This window comes from Callospermophilus lateralis, chromosome 6 (genome assembly GCF_048772815.1).
Source record: "Callospermophilus lateralis isolate mCalLat2 chromosome 6, mCalLat2.hap1, whole genome shotgun sequence".
In the NCBI taxonomy this organism is placed as follows: domain Eukaryota; kingdom Metazoa; phylum Chordata; class Mammalia; order Rodentia; family Sciuridae; genus Callospermophilus; species Callospermophilus lateralis.
In genome coordinates, this window is record NC_135310.1 from 42,131,124 (window position 1) to 42,151,389 (window position 20,266).

The following is a 20,266-nucleotide window of genomic DNA, read 5'->3' on the forward strand; positions in this document are numbered from 1 at the left end:
TTACAAGTTGAAAAAACTGAGAGATTGGTCAAAGAATTCTGACATCACAGTGCTCTGGACTATGACAAGGCTCGAGGAATGGTAATGGTGAGTGAAGTTTCTAGGTGTTTTTTGTTTGTTTGTTTATTTTGTTTTGTTCTTTATTTTTTTACCAAATCCTTTTTATTTCCCCATTGAGACTGAGTGTGTTTTGGTCCTTTATAATCTAAACTGTCTTTCACATTTTCTCTCTCTCTCTCTCTCTCCCTCTCTCTCTCTCTCTCTGATTTTCCATGCATATCTCTTTCATACTGTTGTGTCTTTCTTTGAGGAGAATTTTAGGGTTTCCCTTGGGATTGAGAGGTTTCTGGAGCAGAAAAAGGATGCAAAATATAGTTGTGGAATTTCAGCAATACAAAAATTCAAGTCTAAAGATTCCTATCTGGAAGTAAAAACCATTCCTACCTTCCCACTTCACACAAACTCCTCCCTTCTTTAGATGATTTTCAATTAGATAGGTCTCTGTTTGACCAGCAAATTGAGCAAATTGGCAAATCTGAAATTATTGAGTGGCAATTTAGGATTTTGATAGATGAGTGGGCAAGGAGTGGTTGTAACTGATATCACTCTGGAGTCCTCCTTCCATTTGGAAGTGCTCCAAGAATATAAGGCAGGAGGTAAACTCTGTAAGGAGACTTGAAGGTCAAAGTACCCCTATTAAAGCATAGACTAAGCATAATCTCATGTCTTAGTTTAAAATATAAAACTATGTTTAATTTATATTCCTTTAAATTTATTATTTGTTAAGTTCTAAACTTTAAAAAATATTATTCTATAAATTACAAACATAGTCTAGGAAATGTGCCAATTTTTAAGTGACAATATTACTTTAAAAACTTGACTATTATTTTCTAACTATACTCATATCTTCCCTCTTTCTTTCTTTCTTTCTTTCTTTCTTTCTTTATTTATTTTAGTTCTGGGGATTGAACTCCGGGCACTCAGCCACCGAGCCACATCCCCAGCCCAGTTTTGTAGTTTATTAGAGACAGGATCTCATTGAGTTGCTTAGCGCCTCACCATTGCGAAAGCTGGCTTTGAATTCCTGATCCTTCTATCCCAGCCTCCCAAGCTGTTGAGATTCCAGACTTATGCCACAACACCCAGCCCACTTTATTTTTAAGTTATGGATCTCCAAATGCCTTGAGATCCTCATACCTTCCCCATCCCAAGATCCACTCCCACTCAGTGTTTGGAGGACTGGAGGTCTTTCCAAAATGTTTATAGTCCTTTGAGTATAAGTCTCAATACCTTCAGGTAAACACACTCAGGGTCTAGAGAATGAAGTCTCTGTAAGACATTATAGAAAACATATATCCTCAACATTTGTTGCAAGATTTGGAAGAAGGCAGGCCCCAGTTGTCTGCAAATGGTTTCCCACCAGGGAATTTCATTCACAAAGAAATTAGACAGATTCAACTTTAGTAGAGTGAATTGCCTTTTTCCTTCATGCAATCTGAATTCAGCACATAGCCTCCTTCCTACTTGACTTGAGATTCTAAGTAATCCCATTCATCATTTTAGCAAAGTAAAGAAAATGTCAGTTACTTAGATCATTATAAGGAATGCACACTGTATACTATCCCCTCTAGAATTTGACTAAACCAAAACAACTAAATTAACTTGTGTAAGAAAAAACTCAAAACAATAAAATATTGGCAGCTTACAAACATGCAATTCAGGTATTATGGAAATAAGCCAACTGAAATCACTCAAGAAGCAAAAATAAAGCCAATTCACTAGTTTGAATGTCAGAAAGATTTTTAGGTAATAGCATGTAAAGTGAAGGGTACCTTTAGAGTGACAATGTAAATTTCAGCAACCTGAATCTTTCCTTCAGAGAGTAACAATTCACAGGAATTCCAAAGGAATATATTCTTAATAAAATTGTAAGACCTTTTCCTGTGAATGAATTCTGCTCATTCTGTCATGTTCAATTTTATCTGTTTTTGTTTTCTTACTTCAAAAGACGGCTTCAAATCCTCTTGTGTAATTAGATGGGATTTAAATTGTAAAAATATTATGAGAAAAAGAATTAATATTTTGAGTTTCTACTATGCGTTAGGTGCTTCCTCACTTAATCCTGTAACACCCTTAAAACCTACCCTCATGTTATAAAGTCCCTAACAGAGGCTTGGAAACAACATGAGATTTTCAAGTTTATATAGCTAATAATGTCAAGTGTTGAAGCTGAAACTCTCACCCCCATTTGAACCCTCAGCATGTAGCTTATATCCTAAACAAATTTACTTTTACATTAAAATTATGTAATAACCATAAAATTCTATCAAATATAATTTATATGTGATGCTATGTGTGATACATATTATATTCATCTTCCATTTGTGTGTGTGTGTGTGTGTGTGTTGCTAGGGATTGAACCTAGGGCCTCCTGCATTTGAGGCAAGCACTCTACTAACTCAGCTATATCCCCAGCCCAATAGTATATTCATTCACATAGTAAAATGATCTCTGATTTTAATTATATTCTCGTGACATTATTTGAATGGAGAAGGAGACTTTCTATACATCTGTGCTGAAGTCATGTGTCATGGTCAGGTATGGCTTGCCTAATTCACTTTGGTGTTTTCCAGTACAGCAAAAGCTTGTCCCTGCCAGGCATAGCTCTCACTGTCTCCATGGAGGCTGGTGGACTCTTAGTTTTCCTTTTTTTCTTGTGGTCCTACTTCTTCTTTGAATTCACTGCCAGGTGGTCAGCCATTTTAGGGGGAATAATTGAGTTCGTCATAGCTGTAGAGGATTTGTGAAGTGAATTGGATGGTGCATTTCATGGGGGCAGATGTATCAGTTGGTTTGTTCTAATTGTTCTACAAATTTTGGCATTAGGGCGTTTTTTTCCTTCTTTCTTTCCTTTTTTTTTTTCCCTCCACCAGAGACTCCCTACCTGGAATCACTTCCTCTGTCTCACCCTTCTTTACCTGGCAATTGCCTTATAGACATTTAAATTAACTTTCTTAGGAATCTTTATGTAACACAGGCTGTTAATATAATTTTTTGTGTCATCATACCATCCCCCCTTTAAAATGAAAGCTTGAGAAACTTTTAAGAGTGGCTGTCAAGCAAGGTTTAAAAACAGACCTTTCAAAGTATACACCTTTTTTGACCCATAAAGAAGTTGGAGTTGTTAGGGTGGAAGATTCACTTCTCTCTCCTTCTGCAGCTGTACTCAGGACCTGTAACAGAAGAATTTCTTCTGCCAGTCTTAGGCACTCTGGAAGGAGCATTAATCACTCAGGAGTTTGTACTAGAATTCAGTTCCACATCTTAGGAGCTGCTTAGCTTGAACCTGTTATCCTCAGTCTCCAAAACTATACAATGAGAATTATATCTACATTCTAAATATCCCCTGAATGATAAATGATTTTAATGTATAAAAAACTAAATAATTCTTGGCAGATTGTAAGCACTTACATTACCTAGGAAAAAAATCATGTAGATCCAGCTTCCTTTTGGTTTTTCTAGTCTCACTTTTTCTTGGCTTGCTAACAAATTAACTTCCTGTTACATTATATTTCTCTTAAGTTTTTATCACATGAGGAAAAATGTTAATAATAGTATGGATTTATATTTTTTTCGGCACATGGACTGTTATGTGATATGCAAAAATATGCTTTGCTTTTATGCTCTTGGCATGCTCATGAGTAGATCTGTATGGGTACAACTGCAAGAAAATTCTGTAATAAATTAAGACTGAGCTGTACTTAACTTAAGGGCTTAGCCTGAAATGTGGTGTGTGTGCAACTCTGATTGCTCCAGTCACTAAACCATAATTTGCCACAGAGAACTAATTTTGAAGAATTCTAAGAGTGGAAAACTTACAGGAAGCAGGCAGTCTTGCTGACATTTGATAATATCTAGTTGTCAATGAGATTTTAAAAGGTACACATGCTCATGTCGATTCCTGGGGGCGGGGGGGAAGAAAAGTAAAGTAAAGAAACATACAACAGGGACTTACATGATGAAAAGTAATGTTAAAACATTTTGCAAGAATTTCAAATGGGATCATGTGATTGCTAATGTTTACAGTTCATAAGTTAAATGGTACTGACTAATTAAAGAAAGCACTTGGGTAAAGAAAGAATTCAGAAATGGTTGTGGTTTGTTTTGTTTTGCTTTTATACTTTGTAATGATCCCAGAGATTTGAGGAAACTTTTCAAGCTGAATATATTTTCCCTTTGACTCATTATTTACTTAACAATAGGCCATTTATTTTGGCAGAAGAAAATGTACCTGTTCAATATCAAAAGGCCTATGAATTTTAACCTTCTTTATTGCCTACTATATCATTTGAGAATTTTTGTTAACTGAAAAAAATGATGATTTTCTCTATATTGGGATTTCTCCCAGCTTCTGCGATTTTAGTTTCTATAATTTGAAGTGCATATTTAAAATAAATTGCTTTATTTGATCACATGTATATTTTCCATTAATAAAATCCAGTAGAGATATTTGACATTGTATATGCATTTATGAAAAATAATGCATTCAAAAAGTAGTTTTCTAAATATAACTGGAGCTCACTAAGTATATCATCTTAAAGATCCCACCTAATAACAATTTTCTTATTGCATAATAATATTAATTTATACTCAGCATTATGAATTATTCATGCAAGGGACAGAGCTAGATATTTTAGTTGTGAATATTAATTTATTAATAATTATTTCCCAACACATTTACCTGCACTGTATGCACAGGACAAAGCCCAGCTATACCCCCTCCATCACCAAGAGTACAAGATTCCAGACCTACTCTGGCGACACCTGTTCTTGAAGGCAAGTATTTTGTTTTATTTTTTATACAAAGACCTATATTGTGGATAAATTAGAATGTGGAAGAATTGAAAAAGAGTAACTAAAGTAACAAAATGCAGTATTTTCACCCATGGTTTTGTTATGAATAAAGTATAATATACTTTCCTAGAATTCCAATTTGCTCCTTTTAAGAAAAGGAAACATTTCCTCTTAATATTCTATATTGGTGACCTTTAGCTTCCATATGGATGACTAGATGACTGCCCTGGAATTCAAGCCAAAAAACATATAGTTTTACATCATATACAACCAGAAGAATGAGAAATTATATTCCATTTTTGTATGATGTGTCAAAATGTATACTACTATCATGTACAACTAATTAGAATAACAAAAAAAAAGTTTAAGTAGAAAAAATATATAGGGACAAATAGTGAAGATTATGCCTTTCAATTCTTGCAAATTTACCAAAACTTACTCAATTTGTTTGGTCTGAAGACTTTAATGTAAGAAGTTCTGAGTTTGAATGTGAGCTCCAATTTTTGCAAATTTTCTAAATTTGACATGTTACTTAAATTCACTGTTCATGAGTTTTTCTGTCTCTAAAATTGGGTTACAATAGTACTGACCTTCTAGGGTTATTGGGAGGATGAATTTATGAGTGTGTGTATGTGTATAACTCATATGTATATATATCTATACAGCTTATAAATGGTTCAATATAATTAGTAGTAAAAATCCCACCAATAGGTAATTCTTCAAAATATGATGCTGCTTGAAGATCAGCAAAATAAAATGAGGGAAATTTCATTAAAACCAAAGTTGTTAGAATTTTAAAGTCATTTCTTTTAGTCTTATTAATTCCATCAACTATTATTTATTGAATCTCAACCATAGGATTATGTCAGATATTGTCTAGAGGACTAGAGATTTGGAGATTGTTTTAGTTTCTTTGCTGCTGTGAGTGTAAGATGTGACCAGGACAAACAGTCATTTCTCCTCTGAACCTTCTTGCATTGTCTCACATGTGCACTTTTGGGGAACATCTCACATCCAAACCATAACAGAGATTAATAGAAAAGCATTTCTTGCTTGCCAAGACTCAGCGTACAGATACAAAAATACAAGTAATTAAAGTGAAGAGCATCAGTGCATTTTTACAAGAGTAAACTTGGGGATCTCCTCCACGTCACAGCCCCCTTTCTCCCTCTAGCTATGTCCCACACTGAAAGGGACCTTCTGTTTGCATAGGTGGATATCCCAGCCTGCCTGTACAAGTTCTGTCCACTTTGCCCACAGATGTCCATTGGTTTTGGCCACCCCATGAAAGTAGGAGTGAGCACACTAATGAGGGTTCATTCAGGAATAGGCCCACTGGCATCAGAGTAGGAATTCTTAGGGGAAAATAAATCTCAGGGGCCCAGGATCTAAAGGGCATGAAAGAAGACATTCCAGGTGGTTATACTGTGTCCACTCCACAGACTTCTACCTTGGGACAGGGTGCAGCCACAGGAGGACTCAGCAGAACTCTATAAAACACAGGGTGTCCAGAAGGGCACTTGATTTCTGGTTCCTAAGAGGTGAGCAGAGGTGTGTTGATTATTAAAGTGTCATCAGAACTGGAAAACAAAAGTCGGTTTAAAGTGCCATGAACGTTTAGAGGAGAGTTGATGTGAATCTGCTTGGAAGAGGTGAAGAGGACGCCAGAAATGTCTTCTCAGCAAGCAGGCAAGGAAGGCAGAAGCATTGCTGGATCAGCACACACAAAGACAGGAGAGAGGAGAGAGAAAGGAGTTCACAGAGAAAGGTCCACAGAGCATAAGTAGTTCAGCTGGGAGAGAAAGAAGCAAGAAGTGAATGGAGAGAGTTGGGGAGTTGAAAGTAAGGCATTGGGAGAGTATATCATAACCTTGAGATTTATTTTTATTTTTAAATCTTTATTATAAAACATTGATAAACTCCCATTATATGCAGAGTTATCAACATTTTATTAAACATTTTCATTCTTACTTTAATCCTTTCCTTCTTTCTAAATTCTGGTTATATTTTAATTTTCTTCACAAATCTCTGACATCAAAATATTTCACCGGATCAAGACATTTTTTACTTTGAAATGTTTGATTCATTTACATGATATGAAACTTAAAAGTAACAACAAAAATGATATACAGTGAATTTTTCCTTCAAGGCTCTATCTTCCAATGACCAGTCTCCTCCCCATAGGCAACTGGTATATTAGTTTCTTATGTAATCCTACACAGATATTTTGTGCATATAAAAGTTCAAATATTTCCTCTTAGGCAAAGAGATCTTTTTGTTGTTGTTGTTGTTCCTAAAAAAGATGGAGAATTTCCAGTGGATGGAATAAGCAAATCAACTTAGCAATCATCCTAATGGCTAGACTGTTGCAATGAGATTTTGTTGCAGGTGCTTAGGAAAAGATCAGCCCAATCAAGTTGTAAGGCATGAAATAAACAAAGGGTATTGGTAGAGAGAAGCATATGTATCAGAAAGATGTTTGACAAGACATTTAATTGATCAAAGAATCTGATTAAACATAGATGCTAAGGGAAAACAAAGAATCAGAATGACTTCATGCTTTCTGAATTAGATATCCAGGTAGACTATAATGTGATAAGAGCAGAAACCATAGAAATAAAACAGACGAGCAGGAAGGTGATGTGTTCAAACTCTCACACAGGAGTTTCTTATGGGTCACCCAGGCATAATTATTGAACAGACTATTCTATTAGTATATGTGCTGCCGAAATGAGTACCAGACTATTCTAAATAAGCACATGGAACTTAAGAAAATATTGCATGTTCTTTTTGTATCTGCAATCAAATGCACATGTAACCTATTCTCTTCTCTATCCTTTACCCCTCCCTCTTACCTCCCTCAAATTCTATTCCAAAATGATTATACCAATAAAGAAGAGGAGATGTCTGAGGCTACTTTCAGTTCATTTAAGGTACACTATAAAGGTCACCACCAGTGCTCTTCTAGTAATTCTTCTTACTTAAATAGATGGTGGGAATCCTGTGTCTTGGATCATACTATAGTGATTGAAAGTCTGTGTTTACAAAATAAAACTATAATAATTACTATTATATTATTGTATTTGACTTTGATGAGCTTAGGGAATTCTCCCAGGACTGAATTTTATTGGCTTAGTACAATTTTTACAAAGAATTTGTAGGTTGAAAGCATCCAAATCAATTATAAATCTCCTTAAAATGCATATTCCTACCATATCTTGTATCTATCTAGCAAACCAAACTCTCTAGCATGTCAGACAGGAGGGAAATCTCCATTTTTAATAAACACCTCAGCTCAATCTTTACACATTAAATTTTGAGAGCTACTGTTTTTTCCTTATATAACAAAACCTACACAGTCAATCAATTGTTTTACACCAAATATTAGAAGTTGGTAGTCCTCTTCAAGTATCCTTTTATCAATTTTTTATATTAAATTTGCTTTGGTAAGGGGTAAATTGTACAACTGACCACAGATTCCAATGATTCCTATTTATTACGCTTTTATGATTCACACATTCAATAGCCAGGGAAAGATTAGAATAGTTGAGAAGGTGCTCTTTTCCTACAATTGTGTTCCAACATGAGCATGTTTTCTGCACTTGTGCAACCAGATCCTGACCCAGCCATTCCTGTACTCTACTCTTTAACTCACATTTATTTTGAGTGTTATGTTTGCTTTCCTTGCATGTACTTTATAGTTATATTCAAAAATCATAAAAAGTAGTTGTTATCAGTAACAATGAGCAAATGAAGACTGAATTTGTTTGTGAAAAAAGTCAATAGGAGGACTGGGATTCAGCTCTGGATTCCCAGTTCAATGCTTAGGAATGACTCTAATATATGATAATGTAGTACTAGGAGTATGAGGATCCCTATACTCTATACTTCTGAAACAATAAGTTTTGGAATATGAAGACAAAAAAGTTTTATGCTTTAGATTCCATGCACTTCTCTAATGGGAAACATGACATTTTGATGGTGATCACAAGTACCCTGGCCATACTTTCAAAATTGAAGGTACTCATAAATCATCTCTGAATGCTGTAAAACTATATTCAAATTTATTAGGTCTGGGCTGGGTCCTGAATTCCTGCATCTTCATTTCTTGCAAGTATTACTGATGCTGTTGTCCAGGATCCTATCTGAGTGGCAAATCCCCAGATTATGTTAGAATGAGGTCAAGGGCAATGTTGTATTTCTAAAAAGGTTTCTAATGTAGTATTAACCACATGAGTCTCCTGTTAAATGGGTCAAATGTCCTTCTGAAAGACTGGAATGCTACTCATGGAGACATTTTGTCCTCTCATTGTCTGGAAAAACAGGAAGTGTTTCAGGTCAAGTACCTAAAGCATTCCAGAAAGACTCACAAAAGAGCAGGAGAAAAGTCAATGGGAATAGGGGTGGGAGTCAAATTTACTTGTAAATTACAACTACCTATTACATAGTATTTAAAATATTTCGCTTTGTTCATCTGTACAAATTGGATGAATTATCAATTACAAATTTCAAATTAAAGTTCCATACAACCTGTAAGTCAGTATAATACTAATACCAATCTGAAGAAAAAAGTGGGGGCAGGGAAGAATGCTATTCTTTGGTTATTGGGCACCATAATTTAGCCTAGATTGTGAGTATCTTCCTCATAGACTCCACAATGACATTCTTTCTTTAACAAAATGGTTAAAACCTAAGTAATCCAGGGTGTGGAACTCTTGTCTCCCATCCCCCTCAGTCAACACACTTCATGTTGGCTCACAGGAACCTTTCATTTATTTGTTTTTCAATGTGAATGCATGGAATGGAGTGAGTTCCCGCGCCACCTTTAACTCCCATGCCTCCACTTCACCCATTCACCCACTTGGCTCCAGACATCATGTCTCTGTGTGAGAGAACTATGTGAGAAGAATTTCTCCTTGATATAAAGTTTTTAAGTTCCTTATTGACCTTGTTGTCTTACAGTTCTGACAAAGGCCCACAGGATAGGTTAAACAATAGGAATTTGTTTTCTCATAGTTCTGGAGGTTGGAAGTTCCAAGATCAGGGTACCAGCTGATGAGGGCTCTCTTCCAGATTGCTTTCTCTTTTCTCACCTGCAGAGAAGAGGAGAGCTCCAGAGTCTCTCCTATAAAGATACCAGTTCTATAGGAGCAGGGTTCCACACTTCTAACCTCATTTCTTTCTAACCCCTCAAAGCCTCCATCTGCAAAGCAGTCATATGGGGTCAGCGTCAGCACTGCAACACATACATTTGAGCTGGGGACACATTTAGTTTATAAGACTTGGTAACCTGTAAGCTTAGTAAAGATATATGTAAAGCACTTGAAGTGCTTACGTCATGTAGAGTTGTTTAAATATTTATTTTTGAGGACCCATGATTTTCTCTTTCATTTCCATCAGAATTTTTATGTAGAATAGATTCTTGACTTTAATCATCTTTTGAACATGCTTTTAACTGACAGTAGTTAAATATTTTTAAATTTTTGACTAAAATTTAAGTTTATTCTGAAGGTAATAACAAAAATGGAGTCATGTCATCACTGGCTAGTACTACATGTACTTTACCTAAAGAGTAAACAAGTGATTTAGAACAAATCCTCTAGATCACAGTCTAAAAGAGAAAGAGAAAAATCATAGTAATATTTCTTTTGACATTTAGATTTAATAACTCATGTGACTTGAGATAATTTAACACAAAATTGGCAAGTAACTATGTCCCTGCCCAATGTCCACAGGACAAGAGGCAGTTTGTAAATAATAGTGACACCTGAAGTTGTATCATATTCTAACAAGATGGACATAAATCAAAGAAATCAGATTTCCCAATTTGAGGAAGATGTTGATAGTCAGATTATGCAAATGTTTGCCTTCAATTTATCTCCTAGCAGAGGTTCATAAAACACCAAGTAACAAATGTTTTGCCTGTCAATCTGTCACCTGGAAAACAATGTGTCTTTTGTTAAGTGGGACACTTAAGCTTCATTGTTATATTTAAAGAGTGATTTAATTTGACATTTTATTCCAGAATTCAGTAGTATGTTTAAATGAATAAAATAACAATATTTCAGGACCAGGAGACTTTTGTTAATACTAACTGTTTGTAATGTGCAGAGACTGAGTTTGTGCACCAAAACTTTGAACACTGAGCAGCTCCCAAGGAGTCCATCTTATCAGGCTAAGCTGAGATCACAGGCTTTGTCAAGGCTTGCAGATGTGCTGCCTATGACTTCATTAACATAATTGATTAGGAGCTAGGACATATTTAGTATTAATCAAGCTGTTTTTACTGAAACTGATTATGCCAGTCCTCTTGATGCACTATTTTGGTCTGGAACTTCCTCAGGACTAAGTTGCAAGAAAAAGGCTTTATATAAAAAGGAGAAACTTACATGTAGCAATAGATGATGCCATTTGGTTTGAGAAATATAGTTCAGATTATAGGATCATAAACATTTCAATTTTAATGGTTTCAAAAAGTGGTACTTATATATAGATTGGATCATTAAATTTGCTCACAGGAGTTTGGAAACAATTTAGAAACATTATCAGTAGAAATCTAAAAACTCCTAAACCTTGTTATGGGTAAAAGTGCTCCACATTTCTGTAAAGCCCTTAATAGCCTTGGTTGAGCTTTCATAGCATTAAAGAAAATAAAATAAAATAAAAAAATAATGGTTTCTCATGGCACTTGCTCTGTGCTGGGAAGTATTATGGTACTTCTTACCTCCAACCACTTACTGTGTGCCTCCAACTTGTGTCATGACTTCCTTGGGTTCACTCTCTGTCCACTGCACACTTTGTACACCACAGTGAAGAACTTATTGCCTTGAATCTTTGAATACAAAGGAGCTAATTGTATATTACATCACTTCTTCCTTTGACTCCTTCTATATTTTCATAGCATAGGTGCCTAGGGGAAATTGGCCATGATAACTTTGAAAACATTTTGCTTAATAGCCACTCCAAGGAATCATTGGCTCGTTGTTGTCAATTAATATTTAATTCTGAACATAGCTTAACTAGAACAAACTTAGAAATGGATTTGGCAAGTATAATATGGATTCTTAAAATCTTTCAAAAATTATTAAATTTTGAGACAATTAATTTTCGGGACTCTCACCAGGTTTGAAAGACCCACAGTTTCAAAAGCCCCGAGAAGTTATTAATTTATTATGCAAATACAGCAGATATATGTGAGTTTATTTCCCTCCCCCTAAAGAAATAATATTTTGAAACATTAACATTAAAGGTGGTTTTGACCTTTAGCATGAGAGCCCTCTCATCACCAAATGTTAGTCAGCATTTCCACTGACGGCTTACCCCAAGAACTGTAAATCTTAGGGAAAATTATCCCCACACTCCTTTATAGGATCCTCAGTAATTAGAAAAGACAACTTCAGGCAGTCATCCCCTCCCCAATCACCATGAAATGTGGAAAAACTGTTTAATATAGTTCTTGTATAGGCAATATTATCAGATCTGGTTCCATTCATCTACAAACAGTAATTCTGAAAAACATTTTTTTTTTCTTTCCACCTACTCAACAAAGAGCTCTCCCAAGCCTTATTTTTGTTATTGATAACTAAGGAATTAAAAGCTTCTATCCACAAGCAATTAATGAGCATTTATATATATTATAAGTTTCCTTACTCTAGAGAGAAGACCAGTCACACTGCCCAATTTCACCTTGGATACTAATCAGTCGTGTAATCTTGAGACTAAACTTTAATAGTACCTCAAGTCTTTCTTTGCTTTTATATTCAATTTTTTTTTCTTTTTTTCCCCCAGCTGGTGTATTAGTAATGAACTTTCTTAGTGACAAAGGAAAGCCTCCATTGCTTTGCCAATAGCCACTATGGAAGTATAAAGCATGGTTATGGTTTGATAAAGATGTGTAATTTGTTTTGTTGGGGCAATGGGTAATCCTATGAAGCATTTAGTGAAATATGAAAGTGAGTTGTACAGGTCACAAAGATTATAAAAATTAAGAGGAAGATGAACTATGAATGAGGTGAGGCCATGTATTGAAACTATAAGCCCTGTATTGGGTCATAAAGAGTAAGTTAGTTGGATTTATGTAGATTCAGAGGAGAAAGGAACATCATACAAACTTTAATATAAGATAATTTTTTACCACAGGATGCATCAGAGGACAATGTTCTACAGGAGCTAGTAATGTTTTATTTACAATTCTATTAAACTGAGAACTTTACCACCTTGGCTCTTCAGTGAGATATATCCTGAGAAGCAAAAGCATAAAATAATAAAATCGAAATTTTTCCTCACTTCTTATTCCATTAACTTCATGACACAATAGGTTTTATCAGGCCAATAAAATATTTTTTATTTGTTTTGTGGTAAAATAAGCTCACAACTTTTGGTGATTTTTTAATGGAATGAACCTTTAATTATTATAAATTTTCATAAAATATGTAAACCAAACTTTTAGAACCTACTTAACTCAGAAAGTTGCTAAGGAAACTAAATTAAATAATGCATATAACAACTCATTTCCTAGCACAGTTAGGAATGCAACTATTAGTTGCTGTTATTATTATTATCATTTTTTACATCAGAAAATTTCTTACATTATAGCAAATCGTTAATCTTTATGTTTTTTATTAGTGTCTATATAATGTAATAAATTAATCGCATTTATGAGATTTGTCAGTATACCTGAAATTCTTATACGAAATTTAGTATAGGATTGGGATTGTATCCTGAAAGGCTTTGTACACACCTCCTCACACTTTTTACACTTCCTCACAGATTGTGAGATGCTTATACAGTTGAGCAGAGAAGAGTATGACTTGATTTTCCTCTTAGAGCATTGTGTCATCTATAAAAGAGATGAATTGGTGAGGTCTGGGGCTGAAGGTTTGGAGGACAAGACACATTTAGGAGACAACAACTCATGGGGAAAAATTATGCTACTGTTGTTCTAAAGAATCACATTTTACTCTAGAAACAGCTCCAAGCAGTGAATATAATATAATTATTTCACAAAGATCAGAGAAATCAAGTAAATTGCATAAGATAGCACAGATCTAAAAATGGTGTAATTGCAATTGGAAACCAGGTGTCTCCTAACGAGGCTTAGTCTATTTCTATTATCTTAGAATGGCAATTAAGTGTTAGGGCTCAACATAATTGCTAAAGTTCTTATCTGACTTGGGTAAATGAATGGCATTAAGAAAAAGAACAGGTTTTGAAAGATAATAATGAGTTCAATTTTGGGCTTGCTGAGTGTATCAGGGTTCCTGGAACACTCAAATGTGTGATTAAGAGTTTAATGAGTAAAATATTTATCAACGTTTGAGCATTCCAGGGTTAACCCAAGCAGGAAGCCCTTATCAACCATAATGTGAAGAGGCAGGGGATGGAGTTGTATTTTTTTGTCACAGAAAGCCTTATAACTTAGCAAAGAGATGCCCAAACAAAACAACGTTGTATCCTTCAGTGGGAACACACCCAACAATGCACTATAAAATGGTATATGTAGAGGAAACTAGGGAATAAATGCCTAAGTTATTTCTCTCTCTCTCTCTCTTTTTTCCTGCTTTATTATCTCTTAATGTTGCACCACAGGCCAAAATAACCCCAATCCAGAGAGCTTTAGGATTATTTAATACAATCCATAAAGGTTAAGGTGGAGACTGGACATGGGGAGAAAAATGAAGATGGCCACGTCAGGGAGTATTTTTGTCTTGGATCACACAAGTCACTTCGAGTGGACAGCTGAATACTATAGGGGTATCAGGAGTTTACAAATGAGGGAAGTACAGTTAATGGGATCATAAACTTAGCACAATTTTTTTGTGAAGTATCTTATGAGCAACTCTATTTCTATGATATTCTTGGTAGAAAAAAAGTTTTATGATGGAATACTTTCAGACAACTTTATATCTACTTCCTGGACATTCAGAAAATACTCTTGTATATACCAATGTATCCAAGAAACACTCTGGATTAAAACAATTATGCATAATTTTTTAACTCAATGATTTCCATTTTGTGTGTATGTCTCTGTGTGTTTCTTGATCAAAGAAACATTTCCATTCCTAATGACACTAGTCAATCTCCCAAGGAAACAACTGATCTCAACAACATTTGGTCCAAATATACTAGAATAGTAGGTTCACCCTGAGTATAGGTGAACCTATTTAGTATACAGTCTATCCAAGAAGAGAAATGCAGGGGAAAATTAGTCTGGCTTCTCCAGAGAAATAGAACTAACTATTCGATTGGATCTGTATCTATATATTGTTTTCTCTCTTCCTACCAATCCAGGAAGAGATTGATTAATTTTAAAGTATTGGCTCATGCAGCTGTTGGGGCTGGCAAGTCTGATATCTGTAGGACATGGAGGCAGGATGGGAACCTGGGGAAGAGTTGATGTTGCTGTTTTGAGTCTGCAAATTTTGAAAGAACATTCCTTTTTCCTTTTGCAACCTCTTCTCTTAAGGCCTTCAGTGTTGACTGCTTCCACATTAATGGGGACAATCCACCTTGCTCATAGTTTACTAAAATAAATGTTAACTGCATCTAAACAAAGATCTTTGTAGAAACATCCAGATTGGTCTTTGACCAAATAAATGTTACCTTATCTTCCTGAGTTAATGCATTAAATTCACTATTGCAAATATCCTCAAAAGACAGAATAAGAATTTCAAGGATGTTAGAATATGAAGTAGGAAAAGGTCCAACAGTGCCAAGTGCTCCAGAGATGGATAGAGCACAAAAACTAAGTGGGACCATTAGATTGATCAGAAATCATCATAACCTACTTCGGCCTCTCTGTTTTCTCTCTGGCAAACATACACAAAGTTGTATTCATGAGTGTAAACTCAAGTTCCAAATGTAAAGTTTAGTCTCATATAGCTCTCAAAGACTTTTGTCATCAGCAGGGTGATATTTTTGAAATAGAAGATATGTTAAATCTATTATAGCTCCAAAATTTTATCATGCTTTTCTTATTCAATCCTTTTCCCTTCACAGAAACCATTTATTTCATTTTTTTTTTTTTTACTGTGGGCTAATCAATACCATCAAATGAAAACAGATGTTTTATTTCAGAGGCTTAATCCTTCCAATATTATGTTGCTGTTCTGGTTAATTTTTTTTTTTTGCAATGGTTTTACATTGCAGAAGAATTGTGAAGATAATACAGAGAGTTCTTGTATACCCTTTAGCAAATTTCTCTAATGTTAGCATCTTATAAAACTCTGGTTCATTTACCAAATCTAAGAAATTAATAATAGTACAACATTGGTAACGGAAAAAACAGACTTTTGACTTTAGCCTTCCAATGGCTTATAAAATAATTTTTCTTAAAATATTATTACTTACATGGGTGATGGGGGTCACAAATATTAACAAATTATTCACAACTTTTCTGCGCCATTCTAAGGAATATTCTAGGTTTTTCTGGTAAGATCTGTTGTAATTTTGTTCTGAAGATATGCTGGTTGAGCAGAAAAAGTGGAGTTAAATTAATTCTATTTGCACACGCAAGGATTATTTCCCAGAAGAAAGCACAGGATCTGAAAAGTGAGGAGAGGTCAAGAGAAGAGGATAGAAGGCACGGAACAGAATGAAATAAGTCCTTATTGGTGGTTTTGGAAGAAAGAGTTTTAGGGCAGTAGCTATGATTAGGGCACCTTGATAGCTCAATTAAGAATAGAATGGGCAAGGATTTTTTAGACAAAACTCCTACAATACAGGAAACAAAAGCAAAAATAGACTAATGGGATTGCATCAAACTAAATAGCAGCTAAACAACACAGGAAACAATCAGAGTGAGGAGAAAACCGACTGAATAAGAGAAAATAATTGCAAGCTATACATCTGACAAGCAGTTAATATTCAGCATATGCATGGGACTCAAAAAAACTCAATAGCAAAAACTTAAATAACCTGATTTAAAAGTAATTAATAAAACTACACAGAAATTTCTCCAAAAAAAAGGCATATAAAGTGGCCAACAGATATAATAAAAAAAAATATCCAGCAAAACTACTCTTTAGGGAAATGCACATCAAAACCACAGTGAGATATCATCTTATTCCAGTAAGGATGATTCTTATCAAAAAGACAAAAATACAAGTACTGGTGATTATGGAGAAAAGGGAACCCTTGTACACTGTTGGTAGAAGTGTAAATTATTATAGCTATCATGAAAAAACTATATGAAGGTCCTTCAGAAATTAAAAGTTGAAGTACCATATAATCCAGAAATCCCACTGTTGGGTATTTATTCAAAGGAAATAAAATCAGTATGTTCAGGGACACTGGCACCGTAATATTTACTAAGGCACTATTCACAATAATAGCCAAGATAGGAAACCAACATAAGTTTCCATCACCTAGTGAATGGATAAAGAAAATACATAAGGAAAACCTGTCTCACTATCTGTTTTGACCAATCAGAAATAGTGTGCTTTCACTCTTGAGGTCAAGGAGTGGAATCCAAGCGGAAGGAAAAAACAGTAAAGGAGAATGTTGAAATCACAGCCAGCATTCTACCTACTTGCTCATTCATAACTTTTATGTGGTTTGAAAACAATTGTTTTGCATTTTTGTATTATAAAACACCAAAGAATAAGTTAAGGGGAGATGGTTAGTATATCTCAGTGAATATGATCTTGTAATCCCTTTCTTATTATGGAATTCAGATTGGAATTCTTTTTTTTTTTTTGCCAGCAAATTTTTTCTCATAAAACATTTTATGAAATAAGAGTGATTTCTTTCAAAGCTCTTGTTTACAAATGCTGGGTTTTCTTTATTAAATATCTACTTGCTTCTGTATTAGCTTAATATAAATTCTTTTTCCTACTATGTATTGTTGCAAGTCATGTTATCTTTCCTGTCTATAACCAATGAGAAAAGTGGTTGCATCTTTGAAACCGGATCTGTTTTGGCCAAATGGAGTCAAGAATCTTGGCAATTATTCATTCAATAAAGAATAATAAATGCTTATTTCAATTAAGTGAGGATTTTTGCAAAAACATTTTTACTCTACAATAAACATATTATAATTAATATGTAAAATACAGATATAAGAATATGCTACTAATTTGGTATAGAGATGTTGAAATTTATGTTAATTTGTTAGTTAAAATAAACCCAGATTTAACATTAAAACTATTACAACTTGAAAAATTGAATCTTAGAATGGGCACTTGTTTTCATTTTAAGAATTAATATCCATTAGACATAGTTTTAAAAATTGAAAGTTTCAATTGAGAATCAAACTTATAAATATGCCAAATACGCTAGTAACTTTTGGTAATTTTAAAGTCAAATCGTATTGAAGAATAACTATTGAGTCTTTCTAATATATTAATTAAATCAAATCAAAACTTCTCAAGCCCCTACTATAAAAATGACAATATCTTTGAAATCATACTTTAATGTGTATTTTGACTTTGAGTCAACTTTTTCTCTGAAAACCAATAATTTAGTCATGAGAAGGAAAAGCTCAATTTTCCAATGTTTCTAGGCATTCTTGACATTTTAAAATGTAATGAAGTACTTTCACAATCCATTTCCAATTACATAAAAATGTACAAAAAGCATATAGATAAATACAGGAGTAATGTTATCTAAATAACATGATGTTGAAAATGAAAAACTGTTAGAATCTTGTATTTATGTTTTCCTTACCCCTGTAAAAAACACATTGTAAAAGTTCATAATGAAATGTCTTGAGCAAGCAATGATTCTGCCTAAAAATTTAAAAGGTTAAAAGAAATTTTCATGAATCTCCAAATAGCAACATCTATTACCAAACAAAAAAGAGCAATTGTTCATTTCAGTTATTCACAGAGACAAATGCATGGGACTGAAAGAATCTCACTTGAGTACAAGTCAAACAAACTTATTGAGCATTTGCTTTCTAACATGTGAAAGCCCTAAGAGGAAAAATAAAACCCAGCCTATCCCTATTGCCCTTTCAAGTCCCAAAGAGGTTGTCTTAGCTGTTTCACGTCTATATAGAAAGTAAAAAAGAATAGATGTGGCAGCCTTCATCTTTCGAAACTTAATCCAGCCAAGATTAATGCAATCATTCATAAAAAAAAAAAAAAACTTTTTAGAATTTTAAAAAGGTTTTAGGGAAATCTACCTTACCCATTTTAAATATTATTAATTTTGATTAATTAATGTTGAGTTGAATTAACTTTTTTTTGCAATTTAAAGTGTAGTAAATAATCTTTCTCTTTGCATTCCTTTTTGCATAATAAATTCAGAAACAGAACAGAATTGTCCTTAGGTCAAAGAATTTTATTATAACTGAGCTGAAATGTAAGTCTGACAATGAGGAAGTAGATGCTTATGTTTCTTTTCTGCCCTTGTCTCAGTTTGCAAGAGTATCTACCTAAAGTTTCACTTTCCATATTGCAGGAGAAAGATTTGAGTTTGTTTTCATCCTTAGATTTGAATCCTCATTCTGTCATTTACATGTTTTGTAAAGTTTGTCAAGCTACTCACTTTTCCTCAGCCCATCTTCTTACTAGTTATAAGAAGTGTAGACTTTAACCTGAGGACTAAGTACATGCTAATTATGTAAGGTCATGTACTTTATTCCATTGGTATAATTTCTTATCATCTTGCAGTGGTTCTAAACAAAATTAAACCTTGTTTTAAACCTTCATTTGACTGTATGAAATAAGTAATTCATTGAGATCTCTCTCTCTCTCTCTCTCTCTCTCTCTCTCTCTCTCTCTCTCTCTCTCTCTCTTTCATTTTAAAGAAAAATGCATCCTGAACAGATTTGGATTTAGATCTGGGGTGCTCAGGACATTTACTTAAGGAAGGATGAGGTATCGGTTAGTGTTCAGCCTGAATCTGCAAGGCATGAACTGTGTATCTCAATGCCCACAGCTGGCACTGGTGATAACACTTGTGTACTTGCTGCAGCATCAGTTCCCACACACCATTTGAGACTGCACCTAAGGTTACCGCAGTAGCAGCTTTCTCACTTTACTGGGTCCTCCTGGATGTGGGCTTTCTGACTGGCTCCCCCACACCTTTCATAGTCCTTACAGTAATTGTGAGTTTTCTCACTTATTCTCACACCTGAAGCTCTTGGAAGGAGTCTTTATTAAAACCAGACTCTTGCAAGTGGTTGGACATAAGGTTAAATGAACATTTGTTGATTTAAGTGACCAAATTGTCACTTTGTAGTCACTGAAAAGTACTACAGAATTTGTGGTTGATACTTGTTTGTTGTTAATAGCTCATAATGAGAAGATTTGGTTCCAAAGAATAATTCAGCTATCACTTAAAAAAATCAAAGCTAAATAAATAATACATGTATTCAGGCTCTGAAAGGCTAGATAACTCAATCGAAGTCTCAATTTAGAAATTTTGCTGTCATAGCAACCTAACTACAATGTAAAGGGAGGAACTC

General features: G+C 34.3%; 1 protein-coding gene across 9 annotated transcripts in view; it reads left to right on the plus strand.

The window, feature by feature from the left end:
* Positions 1-20,266, plus strand: part of Trdn (triadin) — a 362,446-nt gene that overhangs the window by 134,260 nt on the left and 207,920 nt on the right. For all 9 annotated transcript variants that reach the window (XM_076858293.2, XM_076858296.2, XM_076858294.2 and 6 more), the window contains exon 10: positions 4,759-4,836. In XM_076858293.2, the coding sequence (XP_076714408.2) occupies positions 4,759-4,836 (78 nt within the window). The remainder of the gene's footprint in view (positions 1-4,758; positions 4,837-20,266) is intronic.